At 38.0% G+C, this 25872-nt stretch overlaps 1 protein-coding gene across 6 annotated transcripts in view; it reads left to right on the top strand.

The window, feature by feature from the left end:
- Positions 1-25872, top strand: part of ZNHIT6 (zinc finger HIT-type containing 6) — a 71663-nt gene that overhangs the window by 34978 nt on the left and 10813 nt on the right. For 3 of the 6 annotated variants that reach the window (XM_020988746.2, XM_078156553.1, XM_020988744.2), the window contains exon 10: positions 12040-12164. In XM_020988746.2, the coding sequence (XP_020844405.1) occupies positions 12040-12164 (125 nt within the window). Of the gene's footprint in view, positions 1-12039; positions 12165-12706; positions 13245-14059; positions 14762-19145; positions 20109-25872 lie in introns of those variants that run through there. The other 3 variants (XM_020988742.2, XM_020988743.2, XM_020988740.2) reach the window with 3 other exon arrangements.

The following is a 25872-nucleotide window of genomic DNA, read 5'->3' as shown; positions in this document are numbered from 1 at the left end:
AAGGATAACCCATTCCACTCTTGGCTCACTCTAACTTAAGGAAATTGTTCCTCACATCAAGCATGAATTTGCTTCTTTAACTTCATTCTTTGCTCCTGGTTCTGCCTTCTGAGGCAGAAAAGAGCACTAATCTCCCTACGTATGATAGCCCTTCAAATAATTGATAAATCGTATGTCCTCTGGGTCTTCTCTTCTGTAGTCTAAGCATCTCCAGATCCTTCAGACTGTCCTCTTATGACATAAATTCAAACCTTTCACAAAGTTCCTCTCCTCTGGAAGTTCACCAGACTATTAGTGTCCTTCCTAAAATGTGGCCTCTAGAACTGAATATAACATTTCAGTTGTACTGTGAGTACCACAGGACCATCACCTCGTTCCTGGAATCTGTGCCTCCAGAAATTTTAATGCAGCCTAGTCACATTAGCTTCCTTGCCTGCCATGTCTCACTGTTGACCCTGAGAGTTTTTTCAGACACACTGTTGTCTAGTTAGTGCCCCACCCGGTGTAGGCCATCTGGCCCAGGTGCCTTGTACGTGACACAATCAGTTAATTGTCACTTTGTCTCAATAGAGTGCATGTAAAATTGTTGTCCACTTGTAATAAGGCATGTTTTTTCTTCCTCTTCCCCTCATTCATTTTTTGTGCCAGTGCCCATTATGAACAGTTAGGTCATAAGGACAAATATGAGGAAATGAGAAAACAGACACCCCAAGACTGTTTTGACTGGTTTTGTTTAGCAGCAGACCTCGTTCAAATGCCGTGTGTAGTAAGTAGTACAGTAGGAAGATGCGTAGACTTGTAGGTAGATTTGGTTCGGAATGTTGACTCTTCTCTTTCCTCTTATCACATAATTACTTAACGACCATAGCTTCAGTTTCTGTGAGAGTCTGACTAGATCAGAAAGTCTTAATCTTTTTTGTAGATACCTTTGGCAGACTGGTAAACCTTTAGATTTTTTTTTCTTAAGTTTGGAAGCATACTTCTATGAGGCAAAATAAAGGTTATGTAAAAAATTGTGTGTTATTTTCTTAAATTTGACTAATAATTAGGGAAAAAGAATAAATTTTAAAAAGGTAAAAAAAATAGTTTGAGAAATAGAATTGACAGTTTGCAGCTTAGAATGAAAATGATACTTTTTAGACATACTGATTACAAATTATACTTGTTAATTTCGAATTTCTTTTTGTCTTCATCTTAACCTAAAAAGAATGAGATTTTGAAAACCAGTATTACTTAAATAATAATGATACAGTATTAAATCTGTCACAGAACGTTAAAAGAATTCTGTAATTTCTAAGCACAGTATTAACTACTTTCAGATGCTTTCTACTTAGGTAAACAGAGAGAGTATGCTGCTGGCTTCTATGCAAACTTCTTGAACATAACTTTGTGGTGAGGGAGCAGTTGAGTAATCAAAAGCAAGCCACTGTATTTTAGAATTCATTTACATTATTTTCCCATATTTCCCTTTTGGAATTTCTTTGGTACCATTGAGATTTCCTGTAATCAATCCACAAGCATTTATTAAGTACTTACTAGGCCAAGAAGAAAGTATACTTAGGTAAAAACAATCGTGTTCAACTCCATTAGAAATTAATGAATCTAAAGGCTTTTCTTGGGCACTTGCTACAGCATCACACTGTGGGGCAAAAAAATATAACTACCTCAAGGAGCTTGGCATATAATGTAGCAATTAGAATATAATTAAGTGTTCAGCTGTGTTTAGTGGCCTAGTTTAGCCCTTGCAAAATGTTTGAAAGGTAATAATAGGAAATCTGGAACAGTAGGTTATAGCCAGATTGTGAAGGGCTTTAAATGTTGAGTGGCCATGGGATTCCTGCTGCAGAAGATTTCTCAGCATGGGAATGATGAGGTCAGACCTGTGCCATGGGGACAGGTTATCCCCATGGCACAGGTTAGAGTTACCCAAAGTGAATTATATTACCTCAGGAAGTAGTGGGTTCCTCCTTTGAATGTCTTCAAGGAAAAGACAGCTGACACTTGCATTGTGGATTTTTTTATGGGTGCAGATTGGACTGGGTGTCCAGCCACTATCCTATACATTTATTACATTCTAGCCAGTATTTAAGTTATTATCCACAGTTTATAAGACAGATTGTCAAGTGTACAAAGGTTTTTTAAGGCTAATTTTTTTAGGACTAGCTTTTCACAAGCCTAAAGCAGAAAATGCCTTTTGGATAACAGCTGCACATATAGTTCTAGTTTCAGATATATTGAGGCCAGAGATAATGAGTCAGAAGTATTTAATTTAGTTTTCCCATGCTGAAAATTGAGATACAGCAAAAGCCAATTCTTTGCTCTCCTTTATTAGAATGGTTGCTACTTCCTACTAGTGATCAGGTCTAACAGTTTAAGTCTTGAGCCACAAAATGGTAAGATATTATGGACATCAAAATAATAGTGTCCATTAAGGGACCATATGTTGTCCACTATCAGAGACTTAAACTTGTCTGGCATTGATTGGTTCAGTTTCTGTTTGTGTGTGAGGTTCTGGTATTGACGTGGTCAAAAGGAAATGTTTGATAATTAAGAGTAAGTTTCCTAATAGGTAACTGCAGCTTTTTGTAGTTGATATGGATGAAGAGTTTTTACAAGAAAGTGTGTGTTTTGGAATTAACAAGGTTTGAACCAGCTAGCACCCATTCACATAAAAGGAATAACAGCACGTTAGTTTAAACAGTTGTTTTGTTGTTGTTGTTGTTGTTTTTTGTTTTTTGTTTTTTAAATCATCCCTGAGAGGGTGCTCACCATGTGGAATAGGCTTGATATATAAAAACATTTTTCTTGAAAATGGTTCTATGGAAAACACCATCATCTTAGCTCTGGACAGGATCTGTAGCTCAGCTGGTTGGCACAGCTGTAAACAGACAAAACTATTGAAGTATAAGTTGTAAACCTGAAAGAATTTTATACTGGAAAACTAGGAACGGGGTTAGTAAGTCAAGGTAGAGCCCAAAAGTACCATGATAAGTATGGCAAATGTTTACCATAGCACATGCTGTACATAAGGGACCATAATAGTGTTCCTACATTTGTGGAGCTGAGTAGTCTCACTCAGATCTTTGTCAAAGTACTTATAATCCACACCATGTATTTTATTGTATTTTATTCTAATCAAACAATCAGAGGTGGGAATAAGCATGGTATGAGAGAGACAGCAAGGAAACTGGCCCAGGTACATTGAAGAACATTGGGAGGTAGCTAGGTTGTGGAGAATGTCAAGTACCAGCATGGGGAGTGTGGGTTTTCTCAGCAGGCATAGGGAGATCATTATGGATTCACAGAATTTGAGGGTGAGAAGGCATCTCAGTGGCCACCATCTAACCTAGCACACATGTGAAAGGAATCCCCATTATAAAGAAAAACAAGAAGACATCGTCTGTCTTTTGCTTGAAGATCCCCAAGAAGATATCACTCACGTCACACACACCAAGTAGACTAAATGTGGTATTTGAGCTGAGTCTTGAAGGAACAGAGTGTCCCTTCAGCTTTATAGTGATGGTGGTCAAGTCGGAGAAAAGAGGGCAGAGGGTGTTAGGAGGTAGGCAATTTTTAAAACCGTCTATAAACGTTAACTTGTTAATCAGTACCTTAGATGTGAGATCCTTGCCAGTTGACATGCTACTGGATGAACTGAATCATCAATTTGAATATTCATATTCTATGTTAAACCAGAAGACAAGATGAAATCAGTATTATCTAGAGGAACATCTCTCGGGTTCTCCTGGGAAAAGCAACTAAAAGGAGTTGGCAGAGTAGCTTTTCTGCTTTTAGAGGCAAAAATAAACATCATTTCTTAGATACTTCATCTTCTCATATTTCAGCATTTGCAAAAAGACCACCAGGAAGTTAATTGCAGCTTATGCCCCAACATCTGTTGCCAAGGATAAGGAGGTAGAGAAATCGTATAAAGAATATGTATGACCCAACAGATTCAATGGGCATATACTTTATTAGGACTTTAAAGTGAAGGTGGGCTTAGAAGAGTACAATAGAGTCATTTAGAGTTCAACATGTTAGAAAATTTTAGAAAATGTGACTCAGAATTGAGAAAGAAAAGAGGCTTAGACACTATTAACTATGTCTCATTTATATGTCATAAACATTTGCAGTAAGAAAATAGGAGAATAACCTTAAAATGTGTATGTGATATGAGTCTAGAAGGTTAGATCATTTAAAAAAAATTAAAAGACAACAAGAAAGGTCATTTGGCTCTGGCTGGGGAAAAGATTCCTAACCAAAAAGCAGAGGAAATTGCTAAATATAAAACAGTTTTGATTACATAAAACTTAAAAAGGTTTACATGATACTAGAGACAGAAAAAAGATGAGATAATGAAGGCTAGGAAAAAATATTCTTATCAACTCTCACCATCATAAGGCTTGTCTTTGAGATAGGTGGGTGCTAATACAAATATAGAAGTACTAGGTGCCATTCTCCAATTATAAATCAGTGTCCAAAGGCCAAGAAATATGTGTAAAGAGAGTTAAAAGAATCACGTAGTATAAATGAGTGGAAATCATGTTCCAAGAATAAAACAGTTTGTAGCTTTCATCTCCCATCCTACAAATTGGCAGATGCCCCCCAAGTGGAAGCAGTCAGTGTTGGGGACTCTCTGGAAAGACAAGCACATGAAAGCACAGTTGGAGGAGCTGTGGATTGGTCTAATCATTCTGGATATTTAGAATTAAGCAAGAAAATATTACTAAACTGGATTTTGCAATCCAACATTTGGGTTACAATTTGTGATTCCGCTAATGGGCCTGTGCTCCCAAGGAGGCCCCAGACTACTCTCTGTGGTAGCAAAGAATTAGAAACAAAGTATAAGGGAATGGTTGAAAAACTATGGTCTGTACATGTGATGGAATATTACGATTCAGTAAGAAGCAGGGAAAGTGAGATGTTCACAGAAATGGACAAATTGAGAAAATTAGTGCAAAGTGAAATAAGCAAAACCAAAGACATTTTATATGATGTTTACAACAATTTAAATGAAGAGATCATTAAATGATGCTGACCTTTGAATAACTGAAAAATCATTCACTGCCTGGAGAAAAAAGAATGAAATACCTCCCTCTTCACAGCTGAGAGCCTGGGAAATACCATACACATTGTCAAATGTGCTCAGTGTAGGAAACAACTAGCTACCAGTTTGTTATCTCTACCAATGTAGTCATCCCATCAACTGATCCAAATAAGTTCAAAGTCAATAATAAGTTGGAACAATTGAAAAACATGAAACTACAGCAATTCTCATATTACCGCTTAAAACATATTCTGATGCTTCCTAAAAATAGGAATGTCTCACCCTACAGCCTGAAGGTGCTGCATGTTGCCTCCCTTCCCCAAGTCTTCTTTATTAAAGACCTGTGATTCTACTCAGGCTTGGTGAATGGATAAATATAGGTGGAATAATCTTAAGGAGAGAAGCCTGGTGATAAGGAGTATCAGGAAAACCTCCCCTTGAGTCTTTGAAAGAATGAGAGATTCCAGGAAGCTGAGCCTTCAGATTAGGGGTCTAGCCTTGGCCAAGGCAGAATCAAGAGTTCAAACGCATTGTCTGAGGAAAAGCGAGGAAGCCAGTTAGGTTAGAATAAAAAGTATTCAGAGGGGGATAATGGGAAATCAGCTTGGGAATGGTTTTAAATTCCAATCCAAAGAGTTCATTATCCCAGAGGTATTTGGGAGCCCCTGAAGGTCCTTGAGCAGCAGAGACATGGTGAGCCTTGTGCGTGCAGCCTTTGTTGGCTGATATTTTAGCTGTTTAGATTTGTATGATATTTCTTACCAATAACCATGTGTAGACAGCCTAGCTTAGTGGGTAGAAAAAAGCCTTGGAATTAGAAAGACCTGAGTTCAGGTCTCACTTCTCATACATCTTGCTGTGTGATCCTGGGCAAGCTCTCTAAGATTCTTAAGTGATGGGAAAGGTGTTGATTTATATTGCTAGAAGTTTCTCACCGGAGCTTCCCTATGGATGAAATCTCAGATCCAAAAAGAAAAAGGTGTTAATAGATATGCACAGAGTATGTTACTGTTTAAGAGGTGCTGGTAATAGGGACCTGAGAACAGAAATGTTATATCAGAGAAAAGATAAAATTAACAATGAAAAGGCCTGGTGAAATCTTTCTCCAGTATTCCATCTATGTGATGAAGTTCACGCAATGAATTGAGTGGAGTACGTAATTCTCATTCGTCTATAGTAACCTTAGGTAGAAAGGAAGAGTAGGTAAGGCCAATACTGGTTTATATAAGAAAACCTCCCCTAAAATCTTACAGAGAAGCATGGTTGGCATATTATGATGATTGTAGTTTCACGCAACAGAAGCAGTGAAAGGAAATAAAAGTATGCAGAAATTTTGTTGAGATTCAATTAAATCCAGTCATTCCAAAAACAATTAAAAATGAACCTGGAAGGAATCTAGGAAACAGACCAAAACTGAAAAATTTGTAGCTTTTTGCAATAATTCTCATCAGTAACAATGGAGATATCACCATTGGACTATCCCCAGTGTACTGTTGGAGAATATAGAAATGACACTCATGAAAATGGGGACAAGATGAACGAGATCAGTATTCACAAAATTGGTCTGTGCAGGAAGCAACACAGGTTCAAAGGTGTCCAAGGATTGATTCCCAGATATCTGAAAGGAAAGATAATAAATAATTGAGAAGATGATAGATATCCTTACTGCTGAAAAAGATAATTGGTATGACTCATGCTCAACCCACTGATAGTTCTCCTTTCTCATCTTTATGTAACATACACCCTTATTGAGGGGTGAGTGTGTATGCTACCTGTAGTCATGTCTTTAGAAAATGCTCTTCTACAGCAGAACGTGTCAGTCACAGTCTGATGAAGGGTATAGAAAAAATAAGACTCCTACTATTTACTGTTTGTTGACTATATAAAATCATTTTTTCAACATAAAACCTATCACCTTAAAACTACTCTTCTAACAAGGTATCCCACAAGTTTATGTCAAATTGTCCCAAGATTCTTTGAAGCATGTAACAACAAAGAACTTTGTTTGATCCCCTAATTATTACAGTCAGTTGTAGTTTAGTGGTTTTCCATCGTCATACTCTTCATGATCCCATTTGGAGTTTTCTTGGCAAAGGTACTGGAGTGGTTTGCCATTTCCTCCAGCTTATTTTACAGACAAAGAACTGAGGCAAACAGAGTTAAGCGATTTGCCCAGGGTCACCCAGCTAGCAAGCGTCTGAGGCCAGATTGGAACTCAGGAAGATGAGTCTTCCTGATTCCAGGCCCAGTGCTCTATCCACTGTGTCACCAGCTACCCTATCACAATCAAGTAAGGCGTAAGAAAGGGAGACAGCCTTTCCAGGTGTGCTTGTATTCACTATGCAAGTCAATTTGTCTAGTAAAGAATACACATGAAAGTGGGGTTTCCTACAGATTAGTAGTTCTTATTTCAATAAAAACATTCTGAGAAGAGGTTGATAGGCTTACATACTGTTGCCAAATGAGGTCCATGCCAAAAAAAAAAAATCACAGGGCAGCTAGATGGTTCAGTGGGTGGAGCATAAGCATTGGAGTCAGGACATGAGTTCAAATCCAGCCTCAGACACTTGACTCTTACTAGTTGTATGACTCTGGACAAGTCTTAATCCCAGTTGCCTCGCCAACACCAAACAAACAAACAAAAAATGGGGTCCATGACACAAAAAGGGTTTTTTAAAAAAAACCCTGTTAGAAATGACGAGTTATTCCTGTGCAAATTGATGTTGTATTGTTTGCATCCTTCCCTAAAACATTGTACAGCCTCCTAAATAAGATCTATAATCATTCAAAAGATTGAGGCTGTACTATCAATACAGGAAAAAAACCAAGTAGGTTAAGAATGTGGATTGTCCAGATGAGGTTATATTCAGCTGGGCAAATGACACATGGAGTTGGTCTGTCAGGACCTCTATCTTGGACAGATGCTTCCGGTCAGCTGTGGGATGTTCTGAGAGAAATGTAGAGAAGGAATCGGCCTTGGTGGATCTAATGTGTTTGGGAAACTGATAAGGGCTTTCAATGATCCCCACCTTCTTCCTGAAATAAAAGTCCATCTTTTGAACAACAGGGATTTTGTGTGACTAGAAGTCATGCAATACCATAGTATCCAAAGATTCAGAGTTCTTATAAGTCACCCAAAGGGCAAGAGAGAGGTATGTGATAGTCCTAAATAGCCTTCAGTATATTCCAAGCAGATCACTGTGCACAAGCAGCAATATAACGGAAATAATCATAGGGGGAGGGAGTTATGAATAGAAAGTCAGATGGCCTAATCAGGTAGCAAGATTGGTGTTCGATGTTGGTATTTATGTAATATCGAATCTAGAGGAAGGTCCCCAGTAAGTAGAGCAGTGGAGGTTTTATAGGAGCATCTGGACAAAAGTATTCAGTGGTGTGCTGAGTTATGGGGGCGGGGGGGGCATGCAGCACTTGCTTTTATTTAACTGCAAACTTATTAAATTATTAAAGAGGCAACAGTAAGGAACAGGTTTTGGAATGAGTAAAGATGAAAAACAGAATGTACCAGTGTGCCACAGACCTCTAGTAAACATTTTTGAAAGGATTCATGGTGACATGGCCTCAGCATTTCAGTATTCATCAAATCCCATTCTCACAAGAACCTTTTCACTATTATATCTCCGATGCCTTTTCCATGTTGCAAGATGAGGGCTTTTTTTTTATACCTTTTGTAAAACTGTTGAACTGTTATCACGTGAAGCAAGCTTCAGACTCCTCCACACTTGGAAAATTCGTATTAAAAGCTACTATAGTAGAAAAGCTCTTTTCTAATAAAGAAAGTTTGTTTCACCAAGAAGTTATGAAGATAAGCCTTGCTCTAGGTGTATCTTTTTTTTTCAGCATGGATAATGGTAGTTACATGAAATAAAACTATCCAAAAATAAAAATAATAGAAATCAGATTTTTTTTAAAAATTAATGGAATACAAGAGATAGGTTAAGGGAGCATTTGATTCAACTCAAAGACAAGGTCTGTTTCTAATAGTACTGGGACATTGTGAGTTCCAGAGATTGTCACATAGAAATATTTGGACAAAATTTTTAAAGCACCAGTTATATTAGTTGGGGGGGGGAGATGAATTGGACCTACTTCATCTGCATTTAGTTGTATTTTATATTGTTTGGATTAATAGTAAACTTGAAGGACTTTATTCTACTTTTAAGCTAAATTTTCTTTTTAAAGTGCCTTCTCATTGCTGTGTAACAACTTGGCTTTAAAGTTGAATTTTTCCACTCCACTTATTTTCCTTCCAGTCTTTTTCGTTGTTTATATAACTTAATGCTTGATGGAAGTTCACCTTATTTTGAAGAACAGTAAAATTGTTGTGAATTTTAAGCACTTTGTTTGCATTTGATTTAAGAACTTTATTCAGCTCAGTATTGTAGGAGGCATATTTTTCCAACATTACTGATGTTTAGTACATTTTTATTGATCTCATTAAAGGTAATAGGAGAAAAGATTAGAAACTTAGTTTTGCCTTTCTAAATTCTAGTAATTTTGCCCAAAATTCTATATTGAGAAACATGACTACACAGAATGAAATTTTAAGTGCTGTATTTAGTAGATTAAATATCTTACTGTTCTGACATTTTGCACATAAATTTATTTAGTGGAAGGGGAAACCATCTTCAAAGACCATAGTCTAACCACAGAGAGTTACCTTGTTTTATGGACGTAGAATGTTCAGATTTAGCCTAGCACATCGAAGTGGCTAGCATATAGCAGGATAGGACAAGAGTGAGGTAAAGGTAAACTGATTTATGAGCTTTTACAGTCATTGTAAGAATTTGGATGGGTGGTGGAGATGAAGAGGGAACAATTTAATTTTGCAATTAGAAGCAGTGACACAGTTAAATAACTTGACCAGATTCAACTTAACATGCATTTATTAAGTGCTTACTGTGTGCCAGGGCCTGTATTAGGTTTGGGAATACAATAACAAAGCAGTCCCTGTCTTCAAGGAACTTCATCATCATCAGGGGAATCAACTATGCTAATAATAAGTATAAAGTATATACAAAGCTCATAGAAAGAGATTTCCAGTGCACTAACAAAGTAGGGATGGGGCTTGGGCAAAGGGATTTGGATAGGTTTTTTCTAGGAAATGACATTTGAGCTAATTTCTGAAGGAAGCTGGGGATTCCATAAGAAACTAGGAACTCAGCTCTGGAGTTCTTAAGCCTCTTTGATTTACATAGTATATGTCATCTCTTGGAAGGGTTGTCCTGTCAGCCCCAGAGAACAGAACCAAGGAACAGGTGGAAGCTTCAAAGACACAAAGTTAGGCCTGCTCTAGGGAAGTATTTCCTCATAAGGAGAGCTGTGCACAAGTAGAAAGAGCTGCCTCGAGAGGTTATGGGTTTCCCGTTGCTGAAAGTCTTCCAGCAGAGACTAGATGACCACTTGCCAGATAGAGTAGGACTTCATTTCAGGGAATGGGTTTGATTCGATGACTAATTTTTTTTTTATTTTATTCATTTGCTGGGCTGAAATATATTACCTTCAGTCAAGCCAGCTAATAAGTGTAAGGAATTAAAATATTTATTGGACTGGAAGGAGGAAGTAGCAGAGATAAATTTGCAGGACAAATTGTGACAAAATGTCAACATCTGAATTCTGAACCAAGAGTGATTTTTCTTGTACTTGTTGAGCCATTCAGATTGAAGGTCTACAGCTAACAGATCTCAGGACTCAGGTCTTCTCCTGAGATTCAGGCACATGAAATTATTGCTAAAGTACAAATGCTTCAGGCCATCAAGTGCCTGCTGGGCACCATAAAAGTGTCTCATCTAAAGCATGAGTCAGTAGAAATCTTGACATAGCACTTGGATTGCTTTTAACTTTATGGTGGCGTGTTACATTTTTTTTTTAAATTAATATTTCTAAGACATTGCAAAAAAGCAATCGTGGTTACAAAGCTTGTTGAAGCTAAATTTTAGCTTCTAAACACACAACTGAAACTGCAAATATGTGTTTTAATGACCAAGTTAAAACATTACTTAAGTAAGCTGTACTTAAGTATGGTGAATGTATACTAAAGCTCAGGTATGATTTTGCCTTTTACTAAAATATTTTTCTAAGAGCAGGTCGTAATTATTTTTGGTTGAGGGGAACATGAAGCCAGATACTTTCATGATGCTTTCGTCTAAAAGAGGAAGATAAGTTGCTGTTGCATTCCTTTTAGTTATCTTCAAGTCCCGTTACATGCAGCTCCTGTGTGTCCTTGATATGTTTACATTGGTGAAAAAGTTCCATAATTTACTGTTTAATCACATGTTAATGGTGAAACAACTGCAGTTTTCTTCATCATTAATGTATGAATTGTCATTAGACAAAAGTAGAAACATTTAATAAATGGAAAATTCCACCTAATTTTAATGCATTAAAATTTCGTAAGACCAACTTCATTTTATGGGGGGGGGGATACCATTTTCTCTAACTAGCTTTAGCCTTTGTATATGTGGTTAACTTTATATTCTGTAGATATATGTATTTATCTCCCAATAAGCTCATGGTGTACTTGTATCTCTAGCACCTAGCATTCAGGGCCTGATCCACAAGAATGATACTTGTTGATTGAATGATGGAGTAGTCATTGAAAGAGCAAGGTCTTCAAGCAGGGTATAGAAGGAAAGTGCTTACCTCCATTTTGCCTCGGTGGCAGGTGGTCAGGATTGGCACCAGTTCAGCCTTCTTTGAGTTCAGAGTCTCTGCATAGGAGATGACCTGAAGTGCAGAGTAAAGAGGGTATCAGTGAAAATAACCATGGATGAGGCGAAATCTGAGTTTATTTCTTTCTCACCGCATGATCTTTGTTATATTTACTCCCCTTTTTTCGAGAAAAAAGTCAAACATAAAATCTTAAAAGTTTATAAAAATCTATCATTTTCATATCTTCATCCCAGAATGCTGCTATTTGTTTTTTCATTCCTGAGTACTTATTTTCTAATCTAAATTTTAATAATTTTTTAAAGGTATTATGAACTGGATCCTTGCAAAAGTCTCATAGACAATTTGAGAGACAAAGTGGTGATTGAGTACCCAACGTTACATGTGGTATTGAAAGGATCTAAGAATGACATGATAATCCTCGGCCAAGGTAAGTGGAAATTAATGTTTAAGTGTTATGCTGTACTTATATAATAACACTAAATAAATAATAATTAAGAGTATACCCATATTAAATGATAGGAAAAAGAGTATTTTTGTTAATTTACCCTTTAATTGTCAGTAACTATTGCCAGAAAAAAAAAGTTAGCCTTAGTGAGTATTCTATTAAGTATATAGTTTTAAATCCTTTTAGCCTTTTATTTCCTTTCCTTATGTTGTATAGAACAATGTAGAACTAAATAAAATAGGCTCTTTCATCTCTTTGATGTACATATTTTCCCACTTTTACTTACTTAATTTAATCTATTGGCTAACTTATTACTAAGTCTTGATAGAGAGGGATCATATTCACTAACAGAAGTTTCTTTTATTGCCTGATATTGTAAAGATTTTTTTTTTCTAGTTACGTCAAGCCAGAAGACCAAACATTTACCGGGGTGGGGGGGGGGAGTTTGGTGATTTTTGTATTCCTGTTGAAAATTAGTGGCCTTCTTCAGTCCAGTGAGTGTCTGTACATGATTCTCTTTCTAGCTTGTCATTTATCGGATGAGAGAATGGCCGTAGATTATGGCTGCAGAAAATTCTGCTGCTTTTACCAAGTGATGAACCATACTGTGATTGCAGTTGTGATTTTGCTGACATAGCAGCATAGACTGATCAGGGGCATTATATAGTGCACAATTGTAAACGTCCTGACCTGATTTTGATTTTTAAATACAGAAGTAGCCTTTTCACATAGAAAGTAAGTGACAAATTGAGAATTGGATAAGTTACAGAAGAATAGGATTTAGAGCTGGAAATGACCTTACTTCCAGGTCATGGTATTCTTACAATAATATATGTAAGTCTCTTCATTATTATACTCAGAGGTGGGCCAGCATTCACTTGCATAAATGCATGTTACTTGCTATTTTAGGAGCTAAAAAGCGCTGTTTAAAGTACAAAGCAAATGAATAAAAACAAGATTTTTACTGTAATGTGCTTTGCCTTATGATGATTTGGAAGGCTATGGAGTGTTTTGAAGGGTTTTTTTTTAATTTAATAAATAGTGTGTTCTCAAACGTGAGAAGCTTGTCATTACTTGATTAGCATCACCTGAGCTTACACGGCTGGTGATATAATCTACATTTTCAGCGTGTCCAGTGCTAATGCTGGTGCTAGTGGTCTTTGTTCCCTATCACACACATATAATAATGGAAAAAAATTATTCTTGAGAGTCAAGTTAGAAATTTTCTCACCACAATTGTGTCACCTCTCATTCCATGCCTTTCTCCAGGGGCTGCATAGGGTGACCTTTTCAGCTTCACTCCTAGAATCTCGAGCTTCTGACAGCACAGCTCAGGCACCCCATCCTGTGTGGGCCTCTCTCTCCCTCCCACCCCCCACCATGAGCCACATTGTCTCCTTCTTGGCATTCCCTGGGTTCTGTTGCATCTCTCTAGGTCCACCTTCCACATACTCTGTTCCACATGCTCTTAACCGCTCTTGTTTTGGTCTTTGTATGAGTGTGTAGGTAGTGCTTTTAATGAGTTTATTTAAAAGATTTGGCTTGATGGCTACCTTTATAATTAGGCAGTAGGCCCACCATGGTCCTATGTTCCCACCCGTGCTCTCCTAACTAAACCTGCTGACTTTTTGTTTCTTGTTTTTGCTTCCTCAGCTCCCTTTGCAGCCCCACTTTTGCTCAATTGAATGCACTTTTAGAACTACATTATGTCTTTGCTTTTATTTCATTTTTGATACTTGAGTGGATCTGCGTATCTGCCTCTCAGGGTGGTTGTGAGGATCAGATGAGTTAATATTTGTAAAGTCCATAGCACAGTGTGTGGCACATAGGAGATGCTTAATAAAAGCTTCTTCCCCTCCCTTTCCTCTCATACGCAGGTATTACTGTCAGCAGTGTAGTACATCCCATCCATTCCTGATCCTGCATGACTTTGTCCATGGCTTCCTGGAGGGGGTCCTTGCCCCAGGGACCTTCCTCTACACCTCTTGATGTTGTATAGGGGGAGGGGAGGAGGTGTGATTGATTAATCATCCCGCCTTTTCTGGTCACATAAAAGGGTAAATAAATATTTAACTTCTGTAACACACTCTGTCTGTTTTCCCAGCCTGTACATTAAATTAAGCTTGGAACCCTTTTAAAAGGAAGATTCAGCAGTCTGTGCAAAGTTCAATAAGGACTTTTTTGCTTCCCGTTTACTTCATTTACGTTATCCAGGCTCACAAGATACTACTACATATATGAATCACTGTTATAAGCCAAACCATTTTAATAAACCATAGAAGACTTAATTAGTTTACCCCAAATACCTACCTAATTCTTACATAAACAAAACATGTAAGCAACCTGGGACTTCAAGATCTTAATTCTTACAAGATTTTTCCGATAACAAGATTTGAATTAAGTTATATTTTCCCTCCTGTTTGTGACACATCTTTTCTCTATTGAGTTAGTAGGGAAAGATGTGTCCTTAAAATGACCAGAATTTGGCAGTGTCATAACTTGGAACAAACTCTTGAGATTCCTTAGTTATAAATTGCAGATCCCTAAATGCTATAGTCACTCTTATTTTATGCAGTCATACTTTTGTGACTATTATTTTATATGCTCAGAATAAATCATAACTTTAGCTTTGAATGACAAGTTTTATTTTTTAATGTTATGTAATAATTTCATTTCTTTTATTAACATGCTTCACACTGTTCTGTCTACGTGTTGGTTTCACTGAAAGCTATATAGCACTAGCCAGTGCAAACATGTCTGTGTAAATAAACACGTCACACACAGCTTCTTTTTTCACCTTGTTTAGGAATGCAAATGAAAGTAGGGTTTCCTGTAAAAATGCAAAAATAAAGGGCTGCTTGAGGAATACTTGAAATCGTTCAGGTCCAAGGTTGCCATTTTCTGATGGGTGTGTAGGGCTTGATTAAACTATGGATCCTGTGCTTTTAGTACATAAGGTTATTTATAGTGGAGGGAGCCAAAAATTTAGGTTTGATTCTCAATTTGTCGATGCTATATAAAAGCCTCACAAATCATGTGTTTTTCATATGTATAGATATCTATATATATCTATAGCTATATATATATATATATATATATATATAGAGAGAGAGAGAGAGAGAGAGAGAGAGAGAGAGAGAGACACACACACACACCATTGTATGAGCAGTTAGAAGCTTCTTTTTTGTAGCTCTTGGAACGTGGGATTTTTGCCAGGGTGGTCTAGCTAATGGCCTAGATTTAGGAATTTGGGAGAACCAAAGACAGCATTTTCTTTGGAAAGTCTTTGGAATTCCTCCCCCTTTCCTAAGACAAAATGTTAAATTGTTGGTCTTGAATTTAAAGTACAAGGTGTCTCTTCACTTTGGCTCCAGCTACGGTAGTGGGGACAAGGGGATGAAATGTGGTTCTGGGCTGGGATTCAGCAGTTTTCACACTTTGCTTCTGTTAAAATGTTTTTTTTTAGGTCATAGATTGCCAAAACTTACTTTTGAAAAGTCTGCTTTCATTGATGGGACAGTAGGTAAATTGGGTTTATTGTTGTTGATTTTAAATCTAGAAGAAAATGCCTCGGTGTTCATTAGCACATTGATGAAATTGTGCTGATTACCTTTGTTTGAGTTAAAATGAAAAATCCTCCATGTGGTGTTTCTTTCAAGGGCCTCCACTTGCCAAAAGTAGGACTGTTTAGCACATTTGTCCAAAGAAAGACCACACTTAATATTGCTCTTTGAAGTAAGAGAATGAGAACAAAAGTAACAAAGATTTAAGAGAGCAATGAGGATAAAAATTAACTTTACTTGAATTTGTGAAGCCTTTCAAACCTTCACCAGCCTATTTTTATGATGTGATTTTGGGTAATTATGTTTTGGTGTGTACTTATTTTTTTTCCTTCAGAGAAGCATTATTTTGGGGGAGCAACCTTTATTCAAATCAATACATGGAGTTGATCAAATCTATGCCACTTTAAGATACAGACTGTGAGCAAGAAAGAGAATCTTAGGCTCTTTGAGTTGGAAGGGATTTCAAAAGGGTTCTGGCCCAAATCCGACCTAATTATAACTAAGACATCACCTGTCCTCTGCTGGAGTACTTTCCAGAGCAGGGACCTAGTAATGTGCCACTTGTTCTTTAAGTTTTTCTTCCTCTGAGCCAAAGTCATTCCCCTTCATACTCAATTTTGCATTCATCAGTCCTAGTTCTGTCGTCCAGGGCTAACCAGGAGAAGTTTAATCTCACTTTTACAGAATAATTCTTTTAAGTATTTGAAGATTCTTACATCCCTCTCTTTCCCTAAACCTTCTCCCCATTTCTTTTTCGCTCATCATCTCGTAGAGGGGCTTCAAGTCATTTGCCATTCTGGTCACCCTTCTGAATACATTCCTACTTAGCAGCATCCCTTCTGATATGCATCGGCCACAGCTGGACTCAGTACTCCAGATGTGGTCTGACCGAGGCAGCGTGCAGTGAGAGAGACAGTCGGTCCAAAGGAGTGAGAAGAGTGGTGGATTTGGAGTCCAAACGCTGGCCTGGCATCCCAGCCCTCTTGTTCTTCGTGCTCTCCTCCTTGGAGACACCTTGGAGCAGTGGGCCTGGACTCAGTAAGAGCCAAGTTCAAATGCCATCTGACACTCACTGGGCAAGTCACTTAACCTCTGTTTGCTTGATAATAACAGCAGTGCCAGTCTCCCAGGGTTGTTGTGAGGGTCAGATGAGATTATGTGTAGCACAGTGCTTGGCAGGTGCTATAAAAATATTCATTCCTTTCCTTTCCTTCCCTTGCTGATTTTGTGACTTTGGGCAAGTCACTCTGGGCCTCATCATTTTCCTGTGTAAAATGCCTGCCAAGGCCCCTTGCAGCTCTGAGCTCTCTCTCTCATTCTGGATGCTGTATTTCTCTGAATATAACCTAAGGGAATAGATGTAGCCTCAGGGCATTCAAACAAGCTACTACCCCCTCCCCAACTCCACCTCCCCCATACTTGATAAGTATACCATCATCTCTGTTTCTCATAATCCTCTTTTTTTCTTCACGGTTCTTTCTCCTAACCCCCAGTTGTTAATGTTGTCCCCTTCCTCTACAAATTGCGTTGTATTCATTTTATTACCTATACATGTTGTGCACTTCTTCCCAGAGAAAGAGATTTACTGCGCGCTTACTTTGTACAGAACACTGTGCTAAGTGTTGGGAAAGACAGCCCCTGCCCTCAGGGAGCTTACATTCCTGTGGGAGAAGATGGCACACACTAGGGACCTGCTGAGAGGAAGGGGAGGAGGTGCAGAAATAGTCCTGGCGAGTTGCGAGTTGAACTGGGTTTGAAGAACATGTAATCTTGAGGGCAGAGATGGTTTTATATTGCTCTTTTATGCCCAGACAGATACTTTACCTAATAAATGTTTCCTAAATTGTTTGAATTGAGTTGAAATGAATTAGCTCCAGTAGCTACCATGTACTGACTCATTCACCTTGATATTCACCAAAACTTAAAGGTTTTCTTGTTTTATTTTCTTTCCTGTGAGTTCCTTTCTAAGCAGCCCTCATTTTCCTGTGTTTTGCAGTTGATATGTTTTCTTTTTTACCCAAATACAGGCAGGACCCTATTAAATTTTGGTTTTGTTACCATCAGTTCACCATTCTAGCCTATCCGTCTCAATTCTGCCATCTCTTGTCATTGTGTTAAGCTACCCCTCCAGCATTATGTCAGAGTAAAGACAGTTACAACGAGAAGCCAGGAAACCCAAGTGGCCACAGGAAAAAACCCTACAGGAATGAAGAAAACCTCATGTGTTTAAGAAACCACGTGAGCCAGGCACCATATTGCCCTTTGGGAATACAAAAGAAACAGGCCCTGCCCTCAAGGAGCATCTCCTGTGAGGGAGTGAAGGCCAAGAAGGGCCTTTGGTCCAGAAAGTCCCAAGGGTGTTTAATAAAGCTGTTGGGCAGTAGTTGATGTAACCTTTCCAAGAAGCAATGGTGAAGTGTTGTTAGACCAAACTCAAATAGAAACAGATATCCCTATGGGCTGCACACTGACTTACAAAGCTGCGAATTAACATTATGTTATATTTTAGCATTTTGATTTATTTTATTAAACATTTTCCAATTACATTTTGATCTGGTTTAGCCTTAAGGGCTGCTGCCCTGGGCAAAGAGTTTGGTCCCTGTGGTGTAGAATGCCATTAACTTGAAAAAAAAAATTCAACTTTTCTGCCTTTCTACAAATAAAACACAAGATTAAAAAGGGCCACTGCCTTCTTGGCAAGAAAGAAAGAGAGAGAGAGAAGGAAGGAAGGTCACTTTAAAATGGAGACTGTGGCACAGATCATGTGCCACCATCAAACTGGGCTCTTAAAGGCGGGGTTGGGGCAAAAGCAGGGAAGGATGGCTTTTTTTCATAGTGGGATATGGTTGGTAGAATACAACTCCAGGTTACAACATTTGGTGCTTCTCATTTTGCCTTGCCCAGGGTTTGTGGACTTGCACAGCTGTTACTCTTGCATTTATTAGGAGCTTGGGATCTAGCTAGTCTATCAGCCCACATCTTTATGAATGTACCCTGAGTCCTTTTTTTTTTTCAGAGGACAAGAAACAGTTAAATCTTGGAAAAATTTATTCCAACCACCCTTGCATATCCTGTATAATAATAGTGATCTATTCAATGCCACTAGCATGGAATCATAACCACACTGAGAAGTGACCATTCCCGAGTCCTCCCTGTAGTCAGGAAGGATGTTACCTCACAAAGTAATTGCCACTTTCAGTCCCTGGGCCTCTGTTTATCATAGCCAGAATGTACATCTCAGCTGCTGGCAGAGGAACATGGCTTGTAAGGCCCAGTGAGTCCTAGAGTTCCCATTTATTGCTCTTCCTAACTCATCATAAGGGAGAAGAAAAGTAGGTCTGAGAACAATCAAATCAAAAACACTATAAATACATGACTATATATTTACTTACTTTTCCAGAGAGAAATGAATCCACTGAGAGTTTTGGCAGTGAAAATCCAGCACTTTCTTCTGAGGAAGAAGGTGAAATCCAAGAGAGTTCCTGAGGAGTATGCATTGGTTGTCTGCTTTGGGAAAGGAGGAGCACCTTTGGTTTTGGTTTTGGTTTTTTACTTTTAAATTTAATTTTTAAATTACATTAAGAATTATTTTTCTGGCCCAGTTTTCATGTGAGGTGCCCAGTCAGTTTACAAGCTTTTTTTTTTCTTTTCCTTTGATCATCATAGCACAAATTTGTTCCCATTTTTGTATGCTTAGTATAGCAGACTTATAAACTTTAGTATTTAATATCTAACCTTTATTTAGAGATTTTGAGGTGTAGCAACTCAGATTCTTGCTAACCAGTGTAAGATCAGTGCGTAAAATACATGACTAAAAGAATCTGGCTCCATGTGGGTTCGAATATTACTACGTATATTGATCCTGGAGCAATAATCCATTTTTTTTAACTGCATGTGTATCTTTCCATCTTGAGGGAAGGAAAAAGCAATATCTTATAATTGAGTAGGTTAATCTGTAAGGCACCTAATGTAATCAAATGAGGACTTTGGTAAAATATCACAGAAGGAAACCACAGTTTCTGCTGTTTGAGCCATCAGTATGTTTGCTGTCCTTACTAGGACTCATAAGTGTTTAATGCCATCTTCATTTCCATCACATCATATGCTTATCCCCTTTAACTTCATTAAAGTATGTATTGAGTAGTTGAGTTTTTATTTTCCATTCCTAGCAATACCTGAAAAACTTGGAATCTGTGCTATAGAAGTGTACATACGTGTATTTATTATATAGACACTAAATTTTTATCATAGTGTCTTTGTAAGCCTTATGATTTCACTTGTTGGAATTGCAAAGTTTTCCTAATTTTACTGGAATTTCTTAAGTTGTGAAATGACTATATATTAAAAAATTATTACATCTGCATTGCATCTGTGTATTAAGTGATTTTAAAAGGGAGATAAAAAGGACATTGTTGAATTCATGGTGGTTTCAAAATTGGAAAGAGATCTAGAAAATAGTGTGGGGCCCTAGGAAGACTAAAAATATGTAAGGATTATAGAAGGATGAATTGAAAGGAAAGTATTATGATAGCCACTGTAGTAACTGGGAAAGAAGAAATCTAGAGTATGGTGATGTTCAGTGAGTCTCTGGGTGAAAAATAAGTAATGATTTAAATATGATTCATATAGAATAAGTAAGACTTTACATCTTTAAGAGAATATATTCCTCTGTTGCTCTGTTTTTGATTGTCTTTCCCCTTCTTCCATTATAAAAACTTTTCATTTGAAGGTCACATTGTTAGTAAGATAGCAGAGAGACTACTAAAGATTGAGTCTCAGAGAATTCCTTTATGTCGAATGAATAGGTGCGTTTTAAACTAATTTGCAGTTTGACTCTACGTTGGAATGAGACAAAACTGAGTTAAGTGAGTAGTATAAATACTGTGAAAATAGTAAGCATAGCACCGGACACGATTAAGAAAAGTGGGATAAAGTACACAAAAGGAACATGTGATCTGAATATCAGGGTGGAGAGGAATTTCCTGACAGTGAAATCTGCTGTTCTGTAGATTTATTTCCAAGAAAAGTGTTAAAGAGTTCCATCTTTTGTGGAATTTAAATGTAGACTGGATAAAACCCAAAGTATTTATCCTGTACTTTCCCCTACCCAGGGGAAAGACTCCATCCATTACCTAATGCGTCTTTGCCACCCCTGATCTCTAGAATTCCATTTCTTAAACATTCCCACTGTAAATTAGTCCTGTGGAAAGGGTCCACTGACATTCTCCTCTCCCCCTATCAGAATACACATTTATTCACTATTTGGGATTTAGATGTGCTTGTATAGCCCTTGGCCATAGGTTTCAAAAGGAGTGGGAATAAGGGATTTAATTTGCTGAGATCTCTCCAGAAAATTTTAGAGCTTTCTTCTAAAATCTTGAACTTTTATTTTGATGGTCATTTTCTCTTTCAGTTTCTGGAGTCTTGACAGGTTCTTCTAAGCAAACTGACTAACATCAGTTTCAGTATGCTGGATTTCACAAATCACACTTGATGCACAAGAGGTGAACAGCGTTTTCATTTTATGTGTTTGTAAACATTGAGTTCAGAGGGAAACTGGGGCTTCCATAATTGCTAATTATTGCATAAAGGTTTATTTAATAGCCACAAATTACTGTAAATATGACCTACAGCTGTTCTTATTATAAATATGAATTAAAGATCACAAGGAATTATTTCAATAGGTATTATAATTACTAAAGCTTAGTTAGCAGCCAATTTGTTTCACCTGTAGCAAATAATGGGATTCAAGGTTCTTGGTGGCCATTAAAAAGCTTCTCTCTCTCTCTCTCTCTCTCTCTCTCTCTCTCTCTCTCTCTCTCTCTCTTCTCTCTCTCTCTCTCTCTCTCTCTCTCTCTCTGTCTCTCTCCTCTCTCTCTCTCTCTCTCTCTCTCTCTCTCTCTCCTCTCTCTGTATTTACATCACTTACAGACTTTTAAAATGACTAATGTCCTAAAATGATTTGTTTTATCTTTAGACAAATGGTTTACTTATTCAGAGTTTAGTAGCAAAAAGCATCTTTGTGATTTAAAATAATTTTTCTAAAGGTAATTAAGAGTATAAAGTATAACACAAGCTGCATCTATAAAATCCTAGATGCTTTAATGATTCATCTGAATTCTTAGAACTGTTTTCAGTTTCCATTTGGAACCTCCTTATTTGGGTTTGTCATAATACTGCTGATTTGAATAAGAGCATGTAGCTTCAAATTTTTTTCCCTGTTACAAATTTGGAAACAGTTTCCAGTTTCACCAACATTAAAGAAATATATTTATTTTGAAATTCAAGAGATGTTTGGTACAATATGTTTCAAAAGGAAAAGACCACTTCAGTATAAAAGTGTATGTATATGTGGGTATATGTGTACATATATATGTATATATAGACTTTTTATATATGTGTATATCTCCATCCTTAGTGAATCTGTATTTTGAAGAGCAAAGTTTAGGCAGTGAAAGCCACCTGAAGTGTGAATGCATATGTTCTCTGAAATTTCAGACATTTCCCAAAGGGGATGGGATGCCTTGGCTGTAGCCCCTACTGAGCGGTACAGTCCACCAATATTAAAATGTATCTCTTACTCTTGATGGCTGAAATAGGCACATTATAATCTAGCAGGTTTTTTTTTTTGGTACACATGTACTGTACCAGTAGTGGTTAAGGAAAGCTCCAGCTTCAGGGGAGATACTCCATATGTGCTGGGCAGCATGTATATAAATGCAAGCAGCAAGACAGTCCCTACCTTCAAGTAGCTTACATTCCAGAGGGCGTAGAAAAGCAGGATGGGAGGGAAGGTGTGTCAGTCAGTGAATGTTTATGAAGCTTCTGTGTACCAGGTGCTAAGTGTTGGAGATACAAAAAAGATTTAGAAAACAAGTCCCGCTCTCAGGGAGACCCCAGCCTCAATTGGGGGGAGATATGGAAACAACTGTGCATAAACAAGCTTTATATATACATGTGTATGTGTAATATAATTATTATTAATTATAACATTAAATATTATAATTCCTAGCTAACACTTGAAAGAAGTGGAGTTGGGGGAGGAGAGTGCTAGAAGCCTGAGGGACAGTGAATGTGGTAGCATGGCCTGGGGATAGCTAAGAAGTTAAATGAAGACGAATACTCACCCAATAAACCAAAGCTCCGCTCTCTGAGCCTGTGGTGGCCAGAGTGAAGGCAGCCTGTCTGGAGGTGGCTGGGCAGTGTTAAGCAGCTTCCTTACAGGCTTCCTTCAGGCCCCAACTCAAGTCCTACCATCTGTAGAAGCCCTTCCGCCTTCTAAGATTATCTCCAATTTATCTTGTCTCTAGCTCTTATTTTTGTATATGGTTCACACATTGCCTCCACCATTAATTAGCTGGTGAATTTTTTGGGAATAGGTACTATCTTTTTGCCCTTTCTTTTTTTGTATTCCCAAATGCTTAGTAGGTGCTTAATAGATGCTTCTCTAAGTAGAACATAACTGATGCATGATAGGAATCATTAAAAGTCAGCTGCCTGCTTATTCACTGGGCATTCATTCCAAAGGCGGGCTATTTTCTGTCCCAATTTGCAGTGAATAGAACAATTTGTTTCTCCAGCTTGAAACTGGAAATGTCTGTTACAATAATCATTTCAACTTTAACCCTCTTTTATTATTTGAAGAAAAAAAAAGTTATTCAGTGATTTGTAAAATTGTTTTCTTGGAAGATTTTGGTTTCAAGCCTTCCTTTATCCTGAGTATTTTCAGCTCCTGCTTTGAATCTTGCCTGAGTTCATTGCCTATTTGAATGTTAAAACTACTCCTCACTTAAGTTTGAATCCAACTGTCACTGCCGTGGTATGTTTCACAGTGGAATCTAGGGTATTAGTATCATTGAGATATATGCTCATCCATATTGGACACTGTATTAAGCGAGTTAAAGAGTCCCAAAATTTCTAACCAAAGACCAAAAAAAAGAGCACGGATTAGATTTATCTTTAAGGTCCTTTTTTAGCTGTAAATCTGTCCTGTAATCCTAAATATAATGTTGAGTAGAAACAAGGAAAAAATGGAAGGAACTAAAGACCAGTTGTCTCCATAAACAAACTTAGAATGTGTTAACATTTCAAATGATTGTTATTTGAGAGTAAGGAGTCTTTTATCTACACACACACACACACACACACACACACACACACACACACACACACACACACACACCCCCCCCACCCACCAGCTATAGCAGTTTATAAAAGTTTGTTGAATTTGAATTTGCTAGTGTTCATTTTGTTAATGAGCTAAAGGGAGTGTGTTTGGTGGGATGGTAAATAAAAGTGAAAGTCATGGGGGGGCGGGGGGGAGGATGCGTTTAGCTAGGGCGGGCTTGGAAGGAAGTAACCCTGTCCAACTAACTTAGAAGCCAGGAAAAGTTCTGTGGAGGAAATGGGGTTTCAGGGGCTGTTTGTTTGAAGAGAATTTGGAAGGAAAGCCCTCTGAAGTCAGGGAATCCTGGAAAAAAAAAAAAGCTTCAGAGGTGCAAATGGAATAGTTGGATGAAGGACCCTAAACCTGCAAAGACTGGTCCTGATCCTTAGTACAAGTGTGGTGCTCAGATAAACTTAGCCAAGGCAGGGAGGAGGGGGTGGGGAGCTGTTAGATTTGGGGGGAGGGGTATTCTTAGGAAGGTTTTCTGTCTGTTTTGGAGAAAAAGAGGAGTCACAATTTTATATAGGCTCAATAGTAGCTTCACTTTTCATATCAGAAAACTTGCATACTCCCAGGTTACAGCTGAGCAGATTGGGTTATTTTTACTGTGAAAAATGATTGTTATACAACACCTCGAAACTACCGTGCTTTTTTTTTCCCCTGCTTGAATAGTTGGTTCTAGTCAATCCATATGGTATGAATTTGTTGTGGTAAGAAAGTCCCTAAAGTCCAATAACCAACTATTTTTCATGGAACTGTGGTCCTGTCCTTGACTTCAGCTCTGTATGCCTGAAGAAAAACAGCCTTGCTCGGAACTGAATTTGAAAAAGGATCTGATCGTTGGTTAACCAACCTCTGATGACGCTGTGCTTTTAGGGCTCTCTCCAACTCAGAATAGACAGCAACTTGTTCCATATTCCAGTCAGATTGAAAGATGTCTTAAAATGCTGTGCTCCAAACTTCTTCCTGAATAAATGGATCATTTGCTTAGCCAACATCCTGGCTTGGTCTCTGGAGCTGTGCAGTTTGGAAACCTGTGTAAATGCCTTCTGCCGTATTTTCCCCTGTACAATCAAAACTTCTAAGCACTTCAATTTTATTTCATTTTTTTTTAAATTAGTAGTGAGCAGAACCAAGCGTAATTGAATGTTTAATCTCCTAGGTAAATTCACAGAAGACTATAGGTTACTGTTTATGGTTAACCTATATTTGGACACTTCTGAGGGAGAATGTAATTTAAATGTTCCTTTCTAGCCTCCCTCGGTGGTAAAGAGGGTGATGATGTGGGATATTGGGTTTCTTCTTCTTAAGCCACTAGATTCCACCCAACTTACATGCCACTGGCAATGTATGTGTGTGGAGGAGCAGGGGAATGAGGAGAAAGAGCAGAGGGAGGAGATTTCCTAGTTTCTTTGTGCCCACCAAAAAAATGCCCCAAATTTGGGGTCCTTTAACCCTCTTCAGTGAAACTACAGAGTGATACAGTCTATGAAACTTTAGCTTTGGGCTGAATAGGATGAAAGTACCCCCTCCTGCAAACACCCTACTCTGGTGACTCATCTCATGCTCCCTGATCCACTGGACCAGAGGGAGGAGGTGTCCTTCTTGCTTCCCGCTGCCACTTCTAGACCTTCACACTGTCCATTAAGATCACCCTCTTCAGATCTTTTCCTCTCTCATCACCATCTACCCACCTCTAAGAGGCTCTCCCACTCTTCTTAATGATTTGCACGGCTAGCTTACAGTATTCCTGTCCACCCCAACACCGGCCATCATTTTGGTGACCGAAACTTTTCTACCACCTTAGAGCTCCCCATCACCCAAACTCCCACGTCTCCAAAATTCAGAATCCTAACGTTGCCTCCTGATCACCATTTCCTAACCTGTCCTACTCTACCACTTCTAAAAAGTCCTTCTTTGGCCTCATTGTGACTTTTAAGTCCCTCCCTGGTCTTTGATA

Source organism: Phascolarctos cinereus, unplaced genomic scaffold (genome assembly GCF_003287225.1).
Source record: "Phascolarctos cinereus isolate Bilbo 61053 unplaced genomic scaffold, phaCin_HiC Scaffold_5;HRSCAF=322, whole genome shotgun sequence".
NCBI classification, from domain to species: Eukaryota; Metazoa; Chordata; class Mammalia; order Diprotodontia; family Phascolarctidae; genus Phascolarctos; species Phascolarctos cinereus.
The sequence above is the reverse complement of the archived record's forward strand: the minus strand, read 5'-3'. Positions and strand labels throughout refer to the sequence as shown.